The 24,675-nt window shown below is 46.9% G+C and overlaps 1 protein-coding gene across 1 annotated transcript in view; it reads left to right on the top strand.

Annotated features, from left to right (window-relative positions):
- The window catches only part of PITPNB (phosphatidylinositol transfer protein beta), a 28,806-nt gene extending 5,893 nt beyond the window's left edge, over window positions 1-22,913 (top strand). The window contains 9 exon segments of the mRNA XM_082203829.1: window positions 153-244; window positions 1,942-1,949; window positions 3,110-3,184; window positions 4,033-4,116; window positions 16,765-16,842; window positions 18,168-18,278; window positions 18,514-18,636; window positions 20,132-20,217; window positions 21,352-22,913. Coding sequence (XP_082059955.1) covers window positions 153-244; window positions 1,942-1,949; window positions 3,110-3,184; window positions 4,033-4,116; window positions 16,765-16,842; window positions 18,168-18,278; window positions 18,514-18,636; window positions 20,132-20,179 — 619 coding nt within the window. The 3' untranslated portion in view covers window positions 20,180-20,217; window positions 21,352-22,913.
- The last annotated feature ends 1,762 nt before the right edge of the window (window positions 22,914-24,675 follow it).

The following is a 24,675-nucleotide window of genomic DNA, read 5'->3' as shown; positions in this document are numbered from 1 at the left end:
GCCCCTGACTTTAGTACAACTGTATTTGCCATTGCTGAGGCTTTGCATGCCATAGAATGTGTTTGTGTAAGGGATGCCTCTTGGAGCAGGTGCCTGGACCATACTTCACTTGGCAAGGCTCACATCTGACATCCCACTTTGGTTTGTTGCAGCAAAGTACCTGGGTTTGTGCGGATGTTTGCTCCAGAAGGTTCGTTGGTATTCCATGAAAAGGCCTGGAATGCCTATCCTTACTGCAGGACGAGTGAGTCTCCTTTCCCCATTCTTTGGCTATGTGGTTTCAAAGGTATTCAAGCAAAACACCACTGTGGGGTCCCCCACCTCCACCCTCTGACTTCCAGGGATTTTGACTGGGCTTGTCACTAATGCCAGGTCCTCATAAGGGGAAGCACCAAAGGCCTGAACCCTTCATAGAACTGCAAGGATATGGGCGATCTCAAACTCTTCAGAGTTGTCTGCAACTGGGATTGCTTTCATTGGAGTTGTGGCTCAGTTCTGACCTGTCTGAAGTTATAAAGAGCTGCTTTCTCAGGCGGGGGGCGGGTTGCTTGTGACCGTGGCTCATGCAGTGTGTGCCTTAGCCTGGACCTGATGCTGCAGGAGCCACATGTGTCTGTGAGAGATCGCACCAAGCACCAATCAAACAAGGGGTGCTTAAGCTGTGATGTCCAGAGGGGCTTTTTTGCAGTTTGCAGTGCTTTGTTTTATTTGTTTTTAGCTCATATCTTTTCATGATGCCTGCTTTGATGCTGTTTGTATTTTAGTATTTCACAAGTAACCTTGAATACGGTTTTTTAGAGTGGCCAACCTGCCTTTTCACAATGCAGCCACCAGAATTGAACACAGTATTCTAAGTTCACCATACGTTTGGATAACAGCATTATGATGTGGTGGTGGTTGTTTTTTAAGTTAAATCACTCTCGTTTATTAAGTTAAAAAGCACCAACATTTCATTGAGGCCTAAGCTCTTCCTCCATCACAAACTCAAATCTGGCTGCAATTTTTGAAAAGGATCTTGACTTCTAAAAAAGGATTCAGCATTTAGGGAATTCCAAGATGCAGGATAGAGACACGTTCAGAGCAGGCTAACAACCTCAAGGGATCCCTCTCTGACGTTTGGGAGATCTCTCCTCTCCAAGGGTTCTCTTCTTGCAATCCTAAGAGGGGGAATGAGCAGCAGGGGGGGCTGTCCCAGCGATGGGAGAGAGAGGGTGCACGTGGGGATGGACCGGGGGTGTCAAGGGCCATGGCAATCCAGCTGAGGATGAGGAGGGAACCACCATAAGGTGCTGCCTTGGTCAGGACCAGGTCCCCTGTCACTGTGTAGTAATACAGGGTGCCGGAGAACATGCCCAGGGATAGGGGGCTGCCAGCCACCAAGGGATAGCGGCTGTGGGGCACAGCCAGGAGACCAGGCTGTGGAGGAAGTGATATTTGTTGGCTGTCTCATAGAGCTCTTTTAAGTAGACATCCTGGTCACTCTGAGGGAAACCATGAGCCCTGTAGGTGGCTGCCCTGACTGCTACAGTCCCACTCAGTGCTCCAAGCCATCGGAGAAAAACCCCAGCGCCTGCAACCATTCTTATCCCCAAGTGAAAATGTATCCACAGCATTATGATGCTGACGTTATTTTAGATCTCTATCACATCAAGTTTTATTTATTTAGGTTGTATACTGCCCTATACCCGTAGAGCGCAGGGCGGTTCACAACATAAAATTGCAATACAAAAAAAATAAATAAATACATAATAAAAACAAAGACAACCTAATAACCCCCCTAGTACTTTCTAGCCCTCAGGTACAGAAGCTGTTCTTAGGCAAAAGTTACTTATATTTGTTGTGAGACCAGCAATTTCACCCTTGAGTTCTGTAAATAAGAATGTACATTCATACCTGTTTGTCTCCCTTTTCTTTTTCTTTCCATGTCTTGGTGGGCTTCAGTTGTAACGGTGAGTACTATGTTTCTCTTGGCTTGTGAATAGGCTGAACTGTTGGCACCTTTGAAACTTTTTAGCTCTTCTTGGTTGAATGTAGGCACCTGGGTCCTCAGTGTGAGGTCCCTCTATGAGGGGTTCAATCTTTTAGGTGCAGTCCTGCTTCTATGATAGTACTCAACAGTAGAGTACCACCCCTCCCCATGACAGCCGTTTTGTGCTGGTGCCCACAATGCTTTTATCAAGGTATAAGTACAGGCACCTCATATATTTTTTTTTAAAAAACAGCACTCTTACCTTTCTCTGAAAATGGTTTCCCTCCTTCACTGCCTTCAATCAGCAACACATGCCACATTCAGCTCTGTGAGAGCTAAACTGGGGGTGGTGGGTCAGACAAAAGTTTTAGTCTGTGGTGTGTTTAACACTTCCCCACTTGCCATTACAATACAGCTATAATAATAAAGTGGGGTGACGTTCTGGAGCTTGCCTGTTTGGGCATTGCTGCGGTGTCCCCTCCCCAACACGGATGTGGTAGCTGTGGCCAGGATCCTACAAGGATGGGCTGGAGGGGAGTCTTGTCTAGTTCATGTGGGTTGCTTAGTGGAGGGTAAGTCTGTAAGGCAGGGTGCAGAGACTGCTGCTTGGGGCGGGAGGGGGAGTCATTCATGATGGAGTTCCATGTTTATTTTGTGTAGGTATTGCCCAATAGTTAGGCAGCTTACAGTAACAATAATATAAAATGATAAACAATAAAATAAAAAGCAGGGAATTTAATTAGGCCAACCTCAAAACAAAACACTCCATTGGTGGTCTGCCTACAAATGTTTGCCTGCCCTGTTACGCAGGAGGGTTAGGGAGGGTGGAGAAAGGTGCTTTGCCCTACCTGCTCTGGGCAGTGCTCTCCTATGAATCTGCTGTTGTGGGGTATAGGGAGGGGACATTTGCAGGAAAGAATCTGGTTGGTTGGAAGCTTCAAGCATTCTCCTGCTTCCTGACGGTTCTCTTCCTCCACCATACATGTACTTGCCTTTGAGTTGGGGGTGGGAATCAGGTTTGCCTCCCCCCATCCCTGATTGCCTCTCTAAAGACCAGGTGGATATATTGCAAAAGACTGGAAGAGGATTTACAAATGAACCACATTAGTTACTGCCTTATTTATCTTTTATCTTTGATAGAATGAATATATGAAAGACGACTTCTTCATCAAAATTGAGACTTGGCATAAATCAGATTTGGGAACATCTAACAATGTAAGTTGGAGAGCCACATTTTGCCACCACCTTGTTTGGGCAAGGCCTTTACTGCTGCTGCTTCTTTGCCAGACAGCAGACTCCAGAGCTTGACAGCCACTAAGCAACGCTAGGGGTGGGGGGCACGGGGGTTCATACCAAAGCAAATGTTTCTCCCCTACCCTGAGTGCTCAGACTGTACTTCAGCCTCTGATACAGTGGTACCTCGGGTTAAATACTTAATTCGTTCCGGAGGTCCGTACTTAACCTGAAACTGTTCTTAACCTGAAGCACCACTTTAGCTAATGGGGCCTCCTGCTGCTGCCGCACCACCGGAGCACGATTTCTGTTCTCATCCTGAAGCAAAGTTCTTAACCTGAACCACTATTTCTGGGTTAGCGGAGTCTGTAACCTGAAGCGTATGTAACCTGAGGCCCCACTGTATTTTAAACATGTATGTATGCTGACGTTTAGCAATTAGTTCAAGGTAGTTAAGAAATTTCTAAAACAAGCACATCAACAATAAATACATGCAAAAAACCCAGCAGATAAATGCTCATTCAGTTTAAAATACTAAAGTTAATTTTAAAAATGTTTTTAAATGCTCAGGTGAAAGAAAGTTACATTAAATGTGAAACTAACTCCCTTTAAAATGAGACATGCATGTTCCTCTCAGAATGGTCTCACGCCCTCCTTTTGCCTCGTTGTGTTTGCAGCCGATGGTCCATATTGGGTGGGTGAGCTGCAGCCTGACAGTGGCCCCAGTCAGAGGGAAATGGATTCACATTGCAGGATCTCTTCCTCCTTTGAGCCAGGAGGGCATTATTGGGGAAACTCTTAGTTGCTGCTGCTTCCTCTCCCCCCTGCAGGTGCACGACTTAGATCCAAATACGTGGAAGAACGTGGAAGTTGTCCACATTGACATTGCTGACAGGAGCCAAGTCGAGCCTGGAGTAAGTGGTCTCATCACACAACTCAGGGTGCTGCAGACACTTCTGGTGGGGTTAATCACATGGGCCTGTGGAAGGCTTTTTTCCCCTGGATCAGTGCCTTCAATGAAACTTTTTGCGGTTTTTGTGCTAGTCCACCTGCCCTGCTTGGCATCTGCTGTATCTGAAGGGCAGAAGCACCTCTAGCCTTGTTTCTGCCCCTTCCTCCCCCAGGCCTCACAGAGACCAGCAGTGGGGTGGGGGTGGAGATTCTCCAGCATTTTCCCTCCACGTCCTTGCACTGTGTTGAGGGGGGGGGGAATGCATTCAGGTGCCTTCTTAGCTTGCAAATGTGCCTCTTCCCCCCCCCCATGCCCATTGTAATATGGGCTGAGGGAAGGGGAAGGAGTGTTCCTTTCTGAGTGCCAAGGACAATGTCACCACAGCAGACGAATCATAGAATCATAGAGTTGGAAGTGACCACAAGGGCCATCGAGTCCAACCTCCTGCCAAGCAGGAAACACCATCAGAGCACTCCTGACATATGGTTGTCAAGCCTCTGCTTAAAGACCTCCAAAGGAGGAGACTCCACCACACTCCTTGGCAGCAAATTCCACTGTCGAACAGCTCTTACTGTCAGGAAGTTCTTCCTAATGTTTAGGTGGAATCTTCTTTCTTGTAGTTTGGATCCATTGCTCCGTGTCCGCTTCTCTGGAGCAGCAGAAAACAACCTTTCTCCCTCCTCTATGTGACATCCTTTTATATATTTGAACATGGCTATCATATCACCCCTTAACCTCCTCTTCTCCAGGCTAAACATGCCCAGATCCCTTAGCCGTTCCTCATAAGGCATCGTTTGCAGACCTTTGACCATTTTGGTTGCCCTCCTCTGGACACGTTCCAGTTTGTCAGTGTCCTTCTTGAACTGTGGTGCCCAGAACTGGACACAGTACTCCAGGTGAGGTCTGACCAGAGCAGAATACAGTGGCACTATTACTTCCCTTGATCTAGATGCTATACTCCTATTGATGCAGCCCAGAATTGCATTGGCTTTTTTAGCTGCCGCGTCACACTGTTGGCTCATGTCAAGTTTGTGGTCAACCAAGACTCCTAGATCCTTTTCACATGTACTGCTCTCAAGCCAGGTGTCACCCATCTTGTATTTGTGCCTCTCATTCTTTTTGCCCAAGTGCAATACTTTACATTTCTCCCTGTTAAAATTCATCTTGTTTGTTTTGGCCCAGTTCTCTAATCTGTCAAGGTCGTTTTGAAGTGTGATCCTGTCCTCTGGGGTGTTAGCCACCCCTCCCAGTTTGGTGTCATCTGCAAATTTGATCAGGATGCCCTTGAGTCCATCATCCAAGTCGTTGATAAAGATGTTGAATAAGACCAGGCCCAAGACAGAACCCTGTGGCACCCCACTAGTCACTAGTCACGAAGAAGAGAGGCCATTAAAGGCGAGGTAAATGGAGGCAGAAGCAGCCAGGTTTTTTTTGGGGGGGGGGCTGCTGGGACACCCACAGCACCAAAGGTGGGAACACCTCTGCAGAACAGATTTTTTTTTTAAATTTAATTGTTGAAATGTTGGGAGTGCACAAGAGCTCTCCGGCGAGGGGATCCAGGCTGCAGGTTAGCTGCTTCAGCTGTAGAGTGAGTGAATGATCCATGTGCAGAACAACGTAGTTGTACCTTGGTTTTTGAACAGCTTAGTTCACAAACCCCTTGGAATTCAAACACCGCAAACCTGGAAGTAGGTGTTCCGGTTTGCAAATTTTGCCTTGGAAGCCGAACGTCCGGCGCGGCTTCCAGTTGGCTGCAGGACGTTCCTGCACCCAATCGGAAGCCGCACTTTGGTTTCCGAACATTTCGGAAGTCTAACGGACTTCAGGAATGCATTCTTTTTGAAAACCAAGGTTCGACTGTACTGTAATCCTGAACAGCTCTACCCACTCTCCTCCTCCTCGCTCTGTGTTGCATTTAACACAGTTAACTCCTTTCTGAACGCTCCAAATGAATTATAGGAACTGCTCGCAAAAGTGAGGAATGATGACAGCCCCCATTTTCCCTCTGCAATTTGTCCCTACTTGGTAGTTGGAGGACTCGTGCATCCCAGTTGTGCTGTCCTAGCTCTACTTCAAGGTCTGGAAGTGTTTGACCTTGGAAGGGCTTGCAGTTCCTGCACAGAATTGGGCCATCACACCCCACTGCTCAGACCTCCCTTTGCTGGGCTTCTCTCTCCTCTTTTCATCAGGCTTAACCTTTGAAGCGACTTTTTTGTTCTTTTTGTTTCAGCACGGTCCGTGGAATGTTTTGCAACACTTGTCATATTTTGCCTTTCAAGTTCCTATGTTGGTTTGGAAAGGGGATCTCTCAGCAGTAAAGGCCCTTCCTGTTGCTTCCCCCCATCCCCGGCCCCGGAGTGTTTTTGTAGTAGAAAGAGCTCTTTGCTATCCTCTCGGAATCAGGCCGCAGCCTGGCTATTCTTGGTGCTGCAGACTTGGCTGAAAAGTGAGCAGATAACCCTGTGAGGGGAGCACAGGAATTTTTTTTGCTCTCCAGCTGCTCATGTGCTGCTCATGTTATGCTTAGCATTCGGCCTTCGACTTGAGTGAACCTTGGCCAAACCATCTTTGCAAGGCGGTGCCTTTTGTTCCAAGGCTCTAATCAATGAGCAGCTGGCCCCAAGCTCTGTGTGCTCTTGAAGGTCCTAATGAAACTCAGATGCCAGCTCTTTGCCTCTCCAAATGTATACAAATGGTTCATTTGACATCTGCTGCTTTCTTAAGGTATAAATGGAAAGCTGGCCCCTTCTAATCATCTCCAGAGGTTTGTCTAAGCAGTTTTACGTGATTTGTATACAAAAGTCACTTCCCAAGAGAGGAGGAATCTTTTAAAGTGTAAGCAGAAGGAGACACACAATTAACTACAGAAAGGCCTCTGCTTTTGGAAGTGATTTGGAAGAAAATGAGCAGAGTGAAAACCCAGAAATTGAAATCAGCTTCTTGCCTTTCCTCTGTGCCCAGGGGCTGGGGGTTCTCTTGCTTGCCCCCTCTTCTGCCCAGGCCCAGGACAGCTTCCCGGCACCATCTCCTTGGCTTTCCGTCTGGCAAGGGACCTGGGCCACAAGTTCAGGCCCATCCATGATGGTTCAGTCACTTGCATCACCTCCCTGTCAGTTGTCTTGGCTTCCCTCGCTATCCTAGGGCTGCCATCCTGATTGGATGGAGGAGGACCTCCGAGGAAGCTCTGCCCTCAGGGCAGTGTCATCTTAGCTAGCCTTTTTATCTGGACCACCCCTTTGGGTCTTCATTCAGCAAGCCAGCCTCATTGCGTCTTGCATGTGAACCATGAGCTACTGCTGCAACTTCCAGGGTGTGGGGGTTGAAATGCACAAAGTGGGGAGCATCTTCCAACAGTTTCCTTCCCTTGGCAACAGGCTTGTGGAGAGGAAGAAGGAGCAGCAGCAGCAGCAGCAGCACCCCCAGACACCAGAGCACGAACCACTACCTGCCTTTCCTGAACTCCCTCCTGGGCAGTTGGCTAAAGGGCTAGCAAGGATCACCTTGATCCCTGCAGGGCTCCTTCCTTGGTGGTCTCTACAGCTCCTGGGAATCCCCTTGGCAGGACGGTCAAGAGCCCTGGCTGTTGTTCCACCTCCACGTGCTGCCCCTGCTGTTTTCCCCACGCAGACACACGCTGTGACAGGATCCTCCATCTGCCTCCCTCCACGCTGACTTGCATATTGAGTGAATCTTTTGAATGTGCTTCCTCTTGTTTTAACATTCCTGCTAATTTAGTTTTAATACATGAAATTAGGTTAAGAGAAGTGAGGAGCTGCAATCTTGCTGGAGGCGCCTGCTGTGGTTTGACATGAAGCCACAGCTGACTCTGGTTCCAGCACTTTTTAATGCTGTTCTTGAAAGGGCTCATTAGCGCATATATATATATATATATATATATATATATATGCAGGTTTTGGTGTCTTCGGGTGTCTTCCCGTGTAAGAGTCGGGGTGTCTGGGCGACGTTTCGACGAGGTCTCACTCGTCATCTTCAGGCTGGTGCTTTCGGCTTCTTGTTACTGGAACAGAGCAGGATCTGGTGTTTGAGTTGCTATAAATACTGTTGAGGGGGTGTGGTGTATAGCCTCCAACGTTCTGGGCAGAGAGGAAGTTCCTAGATTAGTGTGCCTTTTCTTCTTTTGTTCCTTAATTACTTGAGGGATATCTTGAGTGATTTCATGAGTGATATTCTGAATACCACTTAGGTGGGTCATTAAGTGTAGATTAGTTGCTAAAGCTTTCGTGTCTTGACCTCTTGAGCTTGTGAAGAGTTTTTCTGAGAAGGTGGCTGTGCTGCATTTAGTTGTGCTCTGGCTTGGCTTCGTGTATAGGGGCGAGCTGTGATTTTGTGCCTTGTGCCAGCCAGATCTGTGTAGGGATTGCAGGGGGGTGCAGCATCCGGAGGTGCCACTATAGTTTGGCTACTGGATGGAGTCTGTAATATGTCTGTGGAGAGGGTCTGGGTTTGGGTCTGGTGTGGTTGATAGGTGACGGCGTTCTGTGTGCCTCTGGTTCTGGTGTCGGTTTTTGTGGGGAGGGCTAATTTCCAGATGTCTGGCAGGCGGGACGTGTCGTCACGCTTGTTCATGTTGTGAGGGTGTTTCTCTATCTCGATGGCTTCCATGATTATTCTCTTGTGGTGATGTTCCATGTTAAAGAGCAATTTGGAATCTGCAAAATTAATTTCGTGTCCTGTTTCTTTCATGTGTTGGAAAAGAGAGGAAGTTTTTTCTTCTTTTTTGACGGCATTCTTGTGTTCTGCGATACGTGCATTTATTTAGGCTATACACCACACCCCCTCAACAGTATTTATAGCAACTCAAACACCAGATCCTGCTCTGTTCCAGTAACAAGAAGCCGAAAGCACCAGCCTGAAGATGACGAGTGAGACCTCGTCGAAACGTCGCCCAGACACCCCGACTCTTACACGGGAAGACACCCGAAGACACCAAAACCTGCATTCCTGTACCCGTGAAAATCTACGAAAGCATATATATATATATATATATATATATATAAAATGCAGCGGTTGTTGTGGAAAGTGTTTCGGAGTGAATTGACAGTCTCTCTAACAATATGGAGAGCAGGATTTTTCACATTAAATGAAAACATATTGGAGAGAACAAGCCATTCCCATAACCTTGAAATATCACTGGGGCTCACCAGAGTTGCTCAGTATGCTTTTGGTTGTAAAAATGTTTTGCCAGCAGTTGGGAATCACCATCCTAGAGAAAAGGTGAATCCAACTGTGACAGCCTTCCAAAGGATCTGTAAAACTGCAGCAAGTCAAGCCCACTCCCCTATCTAGGGAGCAGAAGCAAAGGGCAGTTGATTGACTCACGTTCCTGCCTGTCACGCCACAAAGGGGTTAGCGTCCCCATTCTGCCCACCTGCCTACACACCAACACCCCCACAAAGCTGCCTGTGGGTGGGGTTTCCCCTTTCTTCCTTGCTCCCCTTCTCCTTGTGCCCTCAATCTTTCCCAACATCGGGGTCTTTTCCAGGGAGTCTTCTCTTCTCATGAGGTGGCCAAAGTATTGGTGCCTCAGCTTCACAATCTGTCCTTCCAGTGAGCACTCAGGGCTGATTTCCTTCAGAATGGAGAGGTTTGATCTTCTTGCAGTCCATGGGACTCTCAAGAGTCTCCTCCAGCACCATAATTCAAAAGCATCAATTCTTCGGTGATCAGCCTTCTTTATGGTCCAGCTCTCACTTCCATACATCACTACTGGGAAAACCATGGCTTTAACTATACGGACCTTTGTTGGCAAGGTGTCAAGATGTCTTTGCTTTTTAAGATACTGTCTAAGTTTGCCATCGCCTTTCTCCCAAGGAGCAGGCGTCTTTTAATTTCGTGACTGCTGTCACCATCTGCCGTGATCATGGAGCCCAAGAAAGTAAAATCTCTCACTGCCTCCATTTCTTCCCCTTCTATTTGTCAGGAGGTGATGGGACCAGTGGCCATGATCTTCGTTTTTTTGATGTTGAGCTTCAAACCATATTTTGTGCTCTTCTCTTTCACCCTCAATAAAAGGTTCTTTAATTCCTCCTCACTTTCTGCCATCAAGGTTGTGTCATCTGCATATCTGAGGTTGTTGATATTTCTTCCGGCAATCTTAATTCCAGCTTGGGATTCATCCAGCCCAGCCTTTCGCATGATGAATTCTGCATATACGTTAAATAAGCAGGGAGACAATATACAGCCTTGCCGTGCTCCTTTCCCAATTTTGAACCAGTCAGTTGTTCCATATCCAGTTCTAACTGTAGCTTCTTGTCCCACATAGAGATTTCTCAGGAGACAGATGAGGTGATCAGGCACTCCCATTTCTTTAAGAACTTGCCATAGTTTGCTGTGGTCGACACAGTCAAAGGCTTTTGCATAGTCAATGAAGCAGAAGTAGATGTCTTTCTGGAACTCTCTAGCTTTCTCCATAATCCAGCGCATGTTTGCAATTTGGTCTCTGGTTCCTCTGCCCCTTCGAAATCCAGCTTGCACTTCTGGGAGTTCTCGGTCCACATACTGCTTAAGCCTGCCTTGTAGAATTTTAAGCGTAACCTTTCTAGCGTGTGAAATGAGTGCAATTGTGCGGTAGTTGGAGCATTCTTTGGCATTGCCCTTCTTTGGGATTGGGATGTAGACTGAGCTTCTCCAATCCTCTGGCCACTGCTGAGTTTTCCAAACTTGCTGGCATATTGAGTGTAGCACCTTAACAGCACCATCGTTTAAAATTTTAATTAGTTCAGCTGGAATATCATCACTTCCACTAGCCTTGTTATTAGCAGTGCTTTCTAAGGCCCATTTGACTTCACTCTCCAGGATGTCTGGCTCAAGGTCAGCAACCACACTACCTGGGGTGTACAAGCCATCCATTTTTTTCTGGTATAATTCCTTTGTGTATTCTTGCCACCTCTTCTTGATGTCTTCTGCTTCTGTTAGGTCCTTACCACTTTTGTCTTTTATTATGGTAATCTTTGTACGAAATGTTCCTTTCATATTTCCAATTTTCCTGAACAGATCTCTGGTTTTTCCCTTTCTATTGTTTTCCTCTATTTCTTTGCATTGCTCGTTTAAGAAGGCCTTCTTGTCTCTCCTTGCTCTTTTTTGGAAATCTGCATTCAATTTCCTGTATCTTTCACTATCTCCCTTGCACTTTGCTTGCCTTCTCTCCCCTGCTATTTGTAAGGCCTCGATGGACAGCCACTTTGCTTTCTTGCATTTCCTTTTCGTTGGGATGGTTTTAGTTGCTGCCTCCTGTATAATGTTGCGAGCCTCCATCCATAGTTCTTCAGGCACTGTGTCCAGCAAATCTAAATCCTTAAACCTGTTCCTCACTTCCACTGTGTATTCATAAGGGATTTGACTTAGATTGTATCTTACCGGCCCAGTGGTTTTTCCTACTTTCTTCAGGTTAAGCTTGAATTTTGCTATAAGAAGCTGATGATCTGAGCCACATTCAGCTCCAGGTCTTGTTTTTGCTTCTCCATCTCTGGCTGCAGAGAATATAATCAATCTGATTTCGATGCTGCCCATCTGGTGATGTCCATGTGTAGAGTCATCTCTTGTGTTGTTGGGAAAGCGTGTTTGTGATGACCAGCTTGTTCTCTTGGCAGAACTCTCTTAGCCTTTGCCCTGCTTCGTTTTGAACTCCAAGGCCAAACTTGCCAGTTGTATCTTTTATCTCTTGACTCCCTACTTTAGCATTCCAATCCCCTATAATGAGCAGAACATCCTTCTTTGGTGTCATTTCTATAACGTGTTGTAAGTCTTCATAGAATTGGTCAATTTCAGTTTCTTCAGCATCAGTGGTTGGTGCATAAACTTGGATTACTGTGATGTTAAAAGGTCTGCCTTGGATTCATATTGAGATCATTCTATCATTTTTGAGATTGCATCCCAGTACAGCTTTTGTCACTCTTTTGTTGACTATGAGGGCCACTCCATTTCTTTTACGGGTTTCTTGCCCACAGTAGTAGATATGATGGTCATCCGAACTGAATTCGCCCATTCCCGTCCATTTTAGTTCACTGATGCCCAGGATGTCAATATTTATTCTTGCCATCTCATTTTTGACCACATCCAACTTACCCAGATTCATGGTTCTTACATTCCAGGTTCCTATATGTCAGGGCTACCTCAGGTCCCAGCTCACAAAGGACCAACGCCAAGTTCACTTTATATACAGATATGTTTATTGCAGTTCATTTTCCGCTCCACAGCCGAGGCGTGCAGCCCCACGTCTGTTAAGCTTAGACCACTGAAGTCCCCTCTGAATCAGTCCCTCCCCTGCACCAGTTTAAGATGCTTGCTTTACTCCACCTCCTCCTGTCTTTCCTTTTCCGCAGAGTCTTCCTGCCCGCTGGGGTTTCGCCCCTCCTGGATTCCCCTGACGCTGAATCCCCAGACTGCTCTCCCTCCCTCCTGCGGGCTTTGGGACCTGGCTCCTCCTCCGGGCTCTCTGTTCTTCCGCGCGCCTGCACATTTGAACTTGGCGCGCGCGCCCAACTTCTAACCTTTCTTTTGACAGTTACACTACTCCCTTCACTGCCCTCCTCCCCTTCCGGGAGGATGGCTTGTTCTGACCCCTCCTCCTTCACTGCTGCCAGAGCTGCTTCCCCTGACACACTGGAACCTCCCCCCCCCTTTGCTGCGCTCTGGTGGGGAAGCTGGCCCTGATTCCCAGCTGCCACTTTGGGGTCCCCTGCTGGCCCCCCCCGCTCCTGATGCGTCCCCCCTGGGACTCCCCTTGTCTTGACCACAGGCGCCCCCTTCTGGGAATCCTCTGATTCGCTGGAAAGACTCATGTAATCCCTGGAGTCTTTGTCATCCTCCTCCTCGCTGTCCTCGGACTCTTCCCAATCGTTGTCCGTCTCCTGCCTGCTCTGTGCCTCTCTCCCTGAACCCCTGACACTATGCAATATTTTTCTTTACAGCATTGGACTTTCCTTTCGCTTCCAGGCATATCCGCAACTGAGCGTCCTTTCGGCTTTGGCCCAGCCGCTTCATCAGCTCTGAATCTACTTGTATTTGTCCTCCGCTCTTCCCCAGTAGCATGTTGGACGCCTTCCGACCTGAGGGGCTCATCTTCCAGCGTCATAACTTTTTGGGGCCTGTTGCCTTTGTCCATGGAGTTTTCTTGGCAGGGATACTGGAGTGGCTTGCCGGTTCCTACTCCAGGTGGATCACGTTTGGTCAAAACTCTCCACTATGACCTGTCCATCTTGGGTGGCCCTGCACGGCATAGCTCATAGCTTCTCTGAGTTATTCAAGCCCCTTCGCCATAGCAAGGCAGTGATCCATGAAGGGGACAACAACAGTTAAAGGCCTTTTTTGCCACAAAAATGGCCTTCAAAATAGCTGCAATACAAATCAGAATTGTAGAGTTGGAGGGGACCCCAAGGGTCATCTAGTCCAACCCCTGCAATGCAGGAATCTCAGCTAAAGCATCCATGACAGATGACCCTCCAACCTCTGATTAAAAACTTCCAAGGAAGGAGAGTCCACCACCTCTTGTGGACGTCCGTTCCACTGTCAAAGAGATCTTAGTTTCAGAAAGTTTTTCCTGATGTTTAGTGAGAATCTCCTTTCTTGTACCTTGAAGGCATTGGTTCGAGTCCTCCCCTCTAGAGCAGGAGAAAACAAGCTTGCGCCCTCTTCCATGTGACAGCCCTTGACATATTTGAAGATGACTATCATGTTTCCTCAGTTTCCTCTTTACCAGGCTAAATATACCCAATTCCCTCAAGTGTTCCTCATAAAACTTGGTTTCCAGACCCTTGATCATCTTGGTCACCCTCCTCTGCACACCTTCCGGCTTTTTAAATTGTGGTGCCCAGAACTGGACACAGTCCTCCAGGTATGGTCTGACTAAGGCAGAATAGAGTCAAACTGTTAGTTCTCTTCATTTGGACACTATACTTCTGCTGATACACCAAAGAATGACATTAGTTTTTTCCACTGTTGCATCACACTGTTGGCTCATGTTAATCTTGTGGTCCACCAAAACCCCTAGATTCTTTCCACATATACTATTGACAATCCAGGTGTCCCCCATCTTATATTTGTGCAGATAGTTCTTCCCACCTCAGTGTAAAACCTTACATTTGTTTCTATTGGAATTATTTTTGTTAGTTTGGGCCCAGTTCTCCAATCTGTTAAAGTCATATTGAATCTAGATTCTGCTTTCTGTGACATTAGCTAACCCTCCCAACTTGGTGTCATCTGCACATTCCCTGAATTCCTTTCTCCAAGTTGTTGAGCAACAAAGGGCCCAGAATTGAACCCTGTGTCACTCCACCTGTCCCTTTTTTCCAGGATGATGAGGAACCATTAGTGAACACTCCTTAGGTTTGGTCAGCCAACCAGATACAAATTGAGGTATCATGGGGGACTTGTCAGAAGCTTTACTAAAATCAAGATGCATTAGGTCCTCAGCATTCCCCTGATCCACCAAGCTTCTAACTCATCAAAAGAAGAAATGAGATTCGCCTGGCATGATTTGTTCTTGAGAAACCCATGCTGGGTCTTAGTAATCACAGGGCTCACAGATCAACTGTTGAATTATTGGTTCTAGAACCTTTCCTGGTATCTGCATCAAGCTGACTGGTTGGTACTTACCTGTGTCTTCCTCCACCACCACCCCCTTTTGAAGATGGGGGCAACATTTACTCGTTTCCAGTCTACAGGGACCTCACCTGTTCTCCAAGAATTCTAAATAATTATAGACAGAAGCTCTGAGATTACATCTGCAAGCTCTTTTAGTACCTGTGGGTGCACCTCATCAGGCCCCGGAGATTTGAGTTCATTTAAAGAAGCCTAGTGTTTCCTTAGCACCTCTTTTCCTATCTTGGGCTGCAGCTCCCTCCTGGCATTGTTTACTCTGTTATCTCCAGGCATAGGTGCCAACTCCTAGGGGCCATTGGAAGTGGCTTAAATGCTGCTCTGCTGCCCAGGAGGGAGGCCTGCCCACAAGATGGTGCTCTCGTTGCCGGGCAAAGGAGGAGGAATCTGAAGCAACCAGCCATTGAAGATTTGCCTGGGCTGCACTGGTTTGATAATGAGATGAAGAGTCTGTAGTTGGTGGCAAGGAGATGGCAACTGCTCAGCCACATCTCTCTCCCATTCCCCAATAGCCTCCGAGTTGGCTCTGCTGGCCAGTTGCTTCTCTGTAACTCAGAATTAGAGCTGAGGTGATGTTTGCTCTGTGCTGTAGTTGTTGGACGCAGAAGGAAAAAATACATACCAAGAGTGATTTTGGCAATTGCACAGGAATCCCTTGGCTTCAACTGACTTAAGGCCAAGGTCCCAACTTGCACCTGGCCAGAGCCTGGCGTGTGCACCTAGAGCTGGGAGCAAATGCCGAGGGAGGGCAGCAGAACTCCCATCTTCCAAAACTGCTAATGGAGCATTTTGCTTTCTCTGGTATCCATGGGATTGATTCTTGCATACCTGTTCATCATCCTGATGGGGGCAGGGCGGTGGGGGGGTCCCAGAGGCTGGACAGTCTTCCATTCTGTTGGTCATATGTCTGGACACGGATTTTTAAAGCCTGCTCACCCACTGGCATAAACAAGTCCAAAATGCTCTCCCTCAACAACAGATGTGACCATCTGTGATTCTGCAGTGTCGGGGGTGGGGGGGGACAAGACTCTTTTGGAATGTGTTCACTTGCTGCCATTCTTGCTATCCTTCAGGCATCAAGTGAAGTCCAAACGTTTAAATGGACTTAGGATTCCTTAATGAGGCTTCCTAAATAAATAAATAACACCTGTGTGTAGAGATGCATTGGGAAGTCAGCTTAAGAGCGAGTCTTCTGGAAAGGTGGCCAGTATTGTGTTAAATTCCCCTTTTTAGGGGAATTAGCTGCTGCTAAATCAGGGGTCAGCAACCTTTTTCAGCTGTGGACTGAAATGTAGCTAAAGCGGGGCTCTGGAATTGGCCCATTCTGGGGTGGCATCACAGACAGTTATACCAGGAAGGTGTTGAGTCCCAGCAGTGTGTGAGGCTTTCTTCTTCTCTTCCCCTTGCAAGTTCAACACAATTTCCCCAGCTGTATTTTTTTATTGTTAGGCAAGGCGGTGCTAATGTTCTAACGAGATTTCACACCTTGGCTGGTAAAGTGGCCAATTAGATGTGGGGGTTGCATGCTTAACCCTACGCCCCAACCAAGTGGACTCAGTTTTGAAATCATCTTTATGATGTTGTCCAGGGGTCAGCAAACTTTTTCAGCAGGGGGCCGATCCGCTGTCCCTCAGACCTTGTGGGGGGCTGGACTATTTTTTTTTTGGGGGGGAGAATGAATTCCTATGCCCCACAAATAACCCAGAGATGCATTTTAAGTAAAAGGACACATTCTACTCATGTAAAAACACCCTGATTCCCCGGACCCGTCTGCGGGCCGGATTTAGAAGGCAGTTGGGCCACATCTGGCCCCCGGACCTTAGGTTGCCTACCCCTGTACTAAATGAACAGAACACAGCTATACTCTCCTTTATTCTACAGCTTCTGTGGCTCCTACTTGATTGTTTTTTGGCAATGAAAAATGCTGCCTGAGTGCCCCCCCCCCCAAAAAAAACCCCCATCCTAATTCCTCATTGGGCTTTTGATTTCACAGGACTACAAAGCTGATGAGGACCCAGCCTTGTTCCAGTCAGTCAAGACCAAGAGAGGCCCTTTGGGACCTAACTGGAAGGTAATACTATTTGACTTTTCTGTCCTAATCAACAGAAAAAGTCAACACGGAATAGTTCTTGAGCAGGGATTGCCAACCCAGCACCCACAAGCGCTGTGGTCCTTTGGTGCCCCCAGGATGAACCATAATTCGTAAATTCCCAGCTTTTGTTTTAAAAAAGTTTCTAGCCTTTTTTAGAACCAGATATATGAAATAAAACATATAGACTATTACTGTTTTGGAGGGTTGAGAATCTAGCCTGCTGTACCTTTTCAGTGTTTTCCTTTGTGCCCCTCCCTCTGAGTCACCCCCTTTGGCCACGAGTGTGAGAGAGGGAGAGGTGTGCATCTGTTTGGTGTGTTTGTGAGAGAAGGACAAGAGCAAGTGTCTGGGTAGTTTGGGGGGGGGAGTGGGGGGAGGGAGGGATTTTTCTCCTGGCTGTGGCTTGAGGCCTGAATTGGGGGGTTGTAGGCATAGATCTCTTAAAGCTCCCTTCTCCTGTGAATGGGTGAGAGTCAAGGCAAAACTGGCATGTTAGTTTTCTATCATGGTGCCGGATTTTTGAAGCATTCAGCCCTAATTAATCCTAACTGCTTCCTATTAATCTGCAACCATAGCAGGTAAACATGCTGGTTGCCTTTAAACTATTTAAACCTTGAATCTTCTTTGCATGTGGAATGTCTGAAGTTTGATGCCCAGGGGCATCTCAAGGCGGGCGGGGGAGAGACTCCCTCCTCGGAAACCCTGGAGAACCATGGCTGCCGTTCCGTGGAGGCAATACTGAGCTAGAAGGGTCTGACTTGGCACAAGGCAGCTTCCTGTGTTCCTATGAGAACAGGGGTACTGTGAATATTAAATCTCTTTTGAGCCTTCTTTTGATATGAAATGGCACACCTGCTCTTGAACTGAATGTAGCATTGATAAAATATCGGTTCATTTATTCTGGCTCTTTGCTGCCCTCGCCTCTTCCGGGGCCCCAGCATTTCTTGTTGTGTGGTAGGATATTGCCCAGCCTCCCTATCAGCCCTTTTCTCTGAGGAGGGTGACTGGCCTGTGTGTGAAAATGTGCACCAGCTAGAACTGCATTGCACAGCCATGTTGGAAGGAAGACTGCCCACTGGGCTAGAGGCCTCCTGGGTGCATCTTAATCAGCCATCGAAAAGCACTGACAGTGAGGGCCCAAAGCAGCCTTGGAGAGGAAGTCCTGTTCCATAGAATTGTGGCTTGATTTTTTTAGTAGGGATGACTTCAAGGTAAGAAACTTCAATTCAGTTCCCAGAGTCTGCCTGATGCCTGTCAAGCAGAAACGCCCCACTCACCTTCTTCTTTTGCTTCTCTGCAAACAGAAGGAGTTGTCTGCTGATGGAGACTGTCCGAAAATGTGTGCTTACAAGCTGGTGACAATCAAGTTTAAGTGGTGGGGACTGCAGAACAAAATAGAGAACTTTATTCAGAAGGTGAGAAGCTGGGAATGTTTGTCAGAGCTTGGAGGAGACAAGCTTCTCGCGTGTTGATTTGAATTGCTTGGTTTGACTTTGGAAGAATTGCCTTCTTGGGGGTAGATCTGCTTCTGGACTGTTCCCTTAGTCCTGTGAGAGAGGCAGCTATGAAGGCTGCAGGAGAAATAGAACAGCAGTTGCTTAGTGAACCTGAGGGACTGTGGCCTCAGCCTGCTTTTTTTTCTCTCTAAAGCAAGAAAAAAGGATATTTACCAACTTCCATCGCCAGCTCTTCTGCTGGATTGACAGGTGGATTGACCTCACAATGGAGGACATCCGGCGGATGGAGGATGAAACGCAGAGAGAGCTGGAAGCGGTAAGAGTGCTCTTGCAGAGGTTTCTGACTTGGCGCAGCTGCCATGTTCTGCTGCATTCAGGCCTTCTGGGAAATGCAGGACCGCACTTTATTGGAGCATTACTGTGGTGGGAGAGACTGCTCAGCCCTCTGGAGGCTCACTCTTGAAGCAAAAAAGACAAGAGTGGCAAACAGAGCTTGTAGGCAGGCTGCTCACTTGAGCCAGCCCCCCTTTTTAAAAGGGCAAACCACAGATTGATGGGCTAGCTGCCTCTTTGACCAGGACATCCTGGCCAGTCTGCAGGGCTTTCCCTTCCCCTGTATGAAGTTTGGCTATTAAAACTTGCCTTGGCTTTTTGCTGGATATGTGTGCTTGTTCTGTACGCTTCTGAATTACTGCTAATGCTACTAACGCTACAAGGGACATCTCCCCATAGAGCAGAGTGGCTGAGAAACCTGAGGAAAGAGTCAGAGCAGGAAGGAAGATCCCCAAGAGAGCAAGGGGCTACTTGTTTCATGCCCCCTGGTGTCTGCCACATTCTTCTTCTTCTGCTCATTTGTTCAATCCTCCAGCGAACAAGGATTTTACAGTACATGTACATCATGGAGACTGTCCTGTGTTTCCTTTCTGTCCTTCCCTGTCATGTTGTTGCTGCCTGTCTCCTCTTGCATGTTGCTTTGTGGGGCTCCCTCCATGGAGGTAAATGCAGGTTGCTCTTGGGCTCTGTGCCAGGACCTCCAGCAGCCCACCCAGCCCTTGCCGCGGTGCTCCTTGAAGCTGCTGCCCTCTTCACAAGCACCTCTGTGTCTCTGGGCAGCCCAGTTGTACAGATGCTTCCTCATGGGATCAGAGGCACGGGGGTGCTGAGGGGTGCCAAGACTGCCTAGCCTGGAGGGAGGGGGAATGGGCTTTACGGACCTCTTGCCCCCTCAGGACCCGGTTTCTTGCCTTGAGCTCTTCTGGCCTTCCTCCTTCCTTGAAGGTCTCTGGCTGCCTTGGCTCATCTCTTCTTCAGCCAGCTTTTCTGTTTCTTCTTGACATCTTGTTGTGTGTGCTCCTTCTCTGATTCATCTCACCTCCTGCATCCCACCTTCTTTCTGTCCATTGTGACTAACATCTTGCATCTGGTGGTTGTTTGCCCTTCATAGGAGGCCCCAGCAGGGGAGAGATGTTGCAGGACAGGTGTTTTCAACTGTTTTAGACCCAGGGACCACTTTTAACCCTAACATACATTTGGGGATCCATTTCTTAACCTTTTAATATATATTTGCTTGGTGGTAGTTCCTCCTCTTCTTTTTCCATTTCTCCTCCCCTGGGCAACTCGGAGTTTGCCGTTTGCTTGAACTGTGTGCTGTTGGTTGCAAATGGAGCGCTCTTCCTTCCTCTCACTTGCTTCAGGGCACAAGGCTATTTGATACTGGCTACCAGAGGCTTTTCTCTGACCAGTGTAATCCTTTCCAACTAAATCCTCCTCTGTTAACTGCCTAGTGGCTGACAGTTTTATTTTGCATCTAGATGCGTAAGAAGGGTTCCGTCCGAGGTACGTTGGCTGCCGATGTCTAGAGGAATCTTCTGTAGGGTCAGAGGCCAAATGAAGCTGTGTAAGTGACTTGGGTGCTGAGGATCTCAGGCCTCTCCTGCCAAAGGACATTTCCTGCCAAGGGGAGTCACTGCATCACTCCAATGATGCCACAGTGCTCCTCTAGCCTCCTTTCCCACCTTTCCCAGCTCAGGCGCTGGCACCTCAATGCAGGCATTTCATTTGTTATTTACTTTACTTAAAAGAGTTATAGCCCACCTTTCATGATGATGAGGTACAGCATAATATAAATGATAAAGAACTGATCAGTAAAACAAAAAAATAATTCTTTAAGATGCCAGTAAACAAAAGGTGATGAAAATAGTTGCAGAAAAGAAGAAGCTAAAAACCTAAAAATCCTTGGTAAGGAGGCGCATTTTCACTTGGGGATCTGGTGTGCCCGTCAGGGGAGGGCATTTTGCCAGCCAACATGGCGACACACTCCAGGGCAAAGGCGTCTCCTCAGAGCGACACACTCTGGGTCCTTGCTTCACCCCAACAGTGAGTGGCTTTTCTTGTGAACGTGACAGTTGTGGTTTTATATCAGAATGTTAAAAAACAAACAACCCCCACCCTCACCCCAGTAGCAGAACCTCATACTTTCCTGCCACACCCTAGATATACCCTAGACAGAGCTATCTGGGTCGCTCAGGACTTTGCTCTGAAGTAGGAGAGGCACTAAAAACTTGGTGGTTAAACTGGAAAAGAAGTAACAGGCTGCAGGCCTTTCCTCATTTTGCAAGGTGTATCTGAGCCATAGTCACACTCTAGGCTGTTTCTCTCAAGTTAGCATGTTTGGGCTCCCGAGGAATTCCAGGAAGGCCAGATCTTCCTACTGAATGAACTACAGCCTCTTGAGCCCCAAAGTTTGGCCTTCATACCTAAATGCACAACATCAGGATCTCTTATTCTGAGTGGGACACCCTGCAAATCGCTGAATGCTGCTTCAATTGTAAATTGACATTCACATCAGCTTCACAACATTCCTTTATCTTGGTGGTTTAGCTGTACGATGTAAAGATGGCTTCCCTGGAGAAATGTTCAAGAGCATTTGTCTGTCTGTCTGTCTATCTGTCTGTCTGTCTGTCTGTCTATCTATCAGTGAAAACTGGTCACTGACTGACGGACTCTTCCCCCCCCCTCTCCCCCCATACAGTTGCGTAACCAAGGTGAAGTGAGAGGGACAAGTGCTGCCAATGACGAATGAAGACCGATCTGTGCTCAAGTCGCATACATGGCGTGTTGATACAACTGTGTGTGTGTGTGCATGTGGGTGCATGATTTTTGCACGTGCAATCATGCATGCACACGCACACGCTCACACACACACATATGGTGTGCATTTGTACAGAGAGAGACCGCTGCAGTTTCTCCAAGGTACTGAATCTCTTCCAAAAAAAGACAGAAGCTGCTTTCATTATGTATACCCAAAGCAAATAAAGCCACCTAGTGTCATTTAAGAGAGGAAGAGATTGTTGAATTATGCTAATTGGTATGTTTCAAGACTGTTGATGCTGGACCAATTCCTTCCCTCTTGTTTTATGCCTGTCTTGAGTGTCTCTTCCTGCTAGGACATGCCTTGTCTTTTATGCTTAGGTTTGGATCAGAAGTTAATTCCCCATTTTGTGTTTCCTTCATGATTTTGTAATAGGAACTCTGAATGTATTTATAGCTATTTATTTCTAGATTGTCACTATCTTGGAATCAAATCAGAACTGTTTATTGGCAGTAAGGATCATTTCCCCCTCTATTGAGTGAAACATACAAACACAACTTTTATCTGTCTGCTGCAAAAGGATCTGTCTTATTGGAGTTTTCTACATTGGAAAATCAAGTGTTTCTTCATTATAATTGGCAAAATAAGAAAATGCTTATAAGTCATAAGCATCAGGAGTAAAGGCATTACTGAAACCTTGTCAGTTCTGTCCTTAAGCATAAATTACCATAAAAGCAAAGCGCCCCAAAAGAGCCAAAGCGGCTGCTTTCTGGAAAGGTTGCCTTTTCCAACAGTTTTGTTTGGAAGCTATGCAGAAGTTCAGGAGTTTTGCACCAAGCACGTGGTCACATAAAGCTGGCACTCCGTAGAAATTTCTTAAAGCTGTTTTCAGTTGAGGAAGGTGAATTGTATCTTGGATATAACTATCACAGTGCTTAGTAGCTCAGCAGCAAATATTCCAGGACCCCAAGCAAGCTTAGAGTTTGGGTTTGGCTTTCTGTTTGAGAGCTAATGGACTTTTGTTTGTTTGGTCGAAAGGTGCTGAGGTCTGATGAGCTCACCCTCTTTTTGAATGAGGCAAGCATGCCACTGGCTTGTGCGGGGGGGGGGGGGCACTTAAAGTGCAAATGCTTGCTGCATTTTCATCTGGAGCCTGACCTTTCCAGGATTATGGTGCTTCTTCATCACCCCACCAGATGATTAGTTTTGTAAATATATAAATACTGTTTTTAAGAGACTTGCTCCTCTAGGCTTGTTGCTCATAAAATAATCCAAGGGCTGGCTTTTCCCATGCAAGAGTTTGCTCCCACCAATACAAAGGAGAGCCCCAATACCTGCCCCAAACAGCAAGTTACACAATGCATCAGTTGTGTGGGTTTGGTTGGGGGGGGCGGTTCATAATAAACGAAGAGGGGGAACTTTGTAGCGAATGTAAAACTTAGTTTACTTCTGCAGTTTCTAAACTGTATTAAGAAAATTTAAATAAATTTGCTCAGAAAATACTCCTTGTCTGTTGTGTTCGGCTCTGGTGAAGAAGGGCAGAATTAGAAGCAGTGGAGGGCGTAGAACTGGTTCAGAGGGAGGGGCAGGCAGAGCCTTCAGTCTGGAAGGTCGCTTTGCCTGAAGCCTCACAGAATGGCCATTTTATCAGCCAAAGAGCAGCAGCCGATAGTCCTTTAGGAATTGCCCTCATCTGATGCTCAAAGAAGGCAATGTCCACACAGGCTAAGAAAAAGCAACGGTTTAGTTAGAGTCCCTCCCACCCCACCCCAATTATGCCACCAAGGCCCTGGGACAGGCAAAACTGAGTACGCAGCTGCTCGATTATAGGAAGATATTCCTGTGATCATGAAATTTGGCCATCTTAACTTTGCTATCCATTAGTGTTTATGGCCGGGGCTGGGGGGGGGGTTATGTCACTTTATCATATATGAATACATTTTTTGGCCTCTTTCTGAGATTTGGTTCCCCTCTCCCTTCTTCTCTGATTCTTTTCATCCTCTATTGTAGTGAGTGTGGCTCAGTAGTCAGTCTGCGTTGCCTCTTATTTGGGATCAAAAGAGACAGATGCCACTTAGCAGGTGAAGGGAGCAGGAAAGAGACTGTGCACCAAAGAAGGCAAAGATTGCAAGCCTGCAATACTTTATTGTATGTGAGCTGCTCTGGGAGCTTTTTGCCTGAATAATAGGTACAAATGCTCTAAATAAATTAATAATGGTGGTGATGAAATAATAGAAGAAGCTGCCTTGGCGTGAGCACCAGATCCACAATGGCATCCTGATCTTAGTTGGTTGTGCATCCTTTGATAGAGTCCCTTCAGGAAAGGGCTTGTGTGCCATTTTGAGCCGGATTCCCTGTCATATGAGGGATCCATGAAGGTGCCATTTTGGTGCTCAGTTCTAGAGAACGCCCTGCCAGGCAGCGCATCCCAGTGGATCTGCAGCCTCTCTGGTGATTGAGCTCAAGCAGCCCAGTCGTCCCAAAGGCATCCTGGCTGCCTGCTGGGCCGAGGGTGAGGAAAGCAATGCTTGCCGTCTCGAGCAATGCAGCTTTGTCCTTTTTAATATGCCCAAGTGACAAAGTTGAAAGGTGGGCCTGGGGCGCTAATGAGTTTGAAGTTATTATGATCTGCCCATTAAGTGTTAGCCTTCACCATCATGTTCATTGTCCCCACAAAGTGAGAGTGTAGGAAGTGCTCTGCAGTGTCTCCTTCCTGGGCCTGGAGGTGATTTAACACTCTTATTTATTGATTCTCTTGATTAAACTCTAATTTTATCTCCTATAAGTGTGGAAGATTTACATGAAGTATGTTCCATGAAGCCTGTGGCACATTAGAATAATTGAGTTCATTCTCTCTAGAGTCCTCATCTGCACTTGGAATGCATTATTTTTATTTTATGTATCCTACTTAGTTTTTTCAGGCTTTGGTTTGCTAGGCCGCGATTATTTCTAAAGTATCTTGTGTTCCAGATATCATTCATCCGTATTGCTTTCTGCTTAACAACAACAAAAATCCACTCCAGAACAGACATCACCCCACCCCTAAAGAAGAGTCAAGCAATAGAGGAACTTCAAATTACTGCAACCTATTAACTGCAAATTCTAAAGATACTAAATTCTGTCAGCTGCGACTTAAACCAAGACAAAGGACAAGTGTTAAATGGCTTACCAATGCCAATATATTTGTGTTATTGCCACCTCTGTTGCCAACTGCCACTGTTAATAGCATGTCTGTCACTGTCCATGCCAGTTGGTTGGGGATCA

Source organism: Podarcis vaucheri, assembly GCF_965113315.1.
Source record: "Podarcis vaucheri genome assembly, chromosome: 16".
Taxonomy (NCBI): domain Eukaryota; kingdom Metazoa; phylum Chordata; class Lepidosauria; order Squamata; family Lacertidae; genus Podarcis; species Podarcis vaucheri.
The sequence above is the reverse complement of the archived record's forward strand: the minus strand, read 5'-3'. Positions and strand labels throughout refer to the sequence as shown.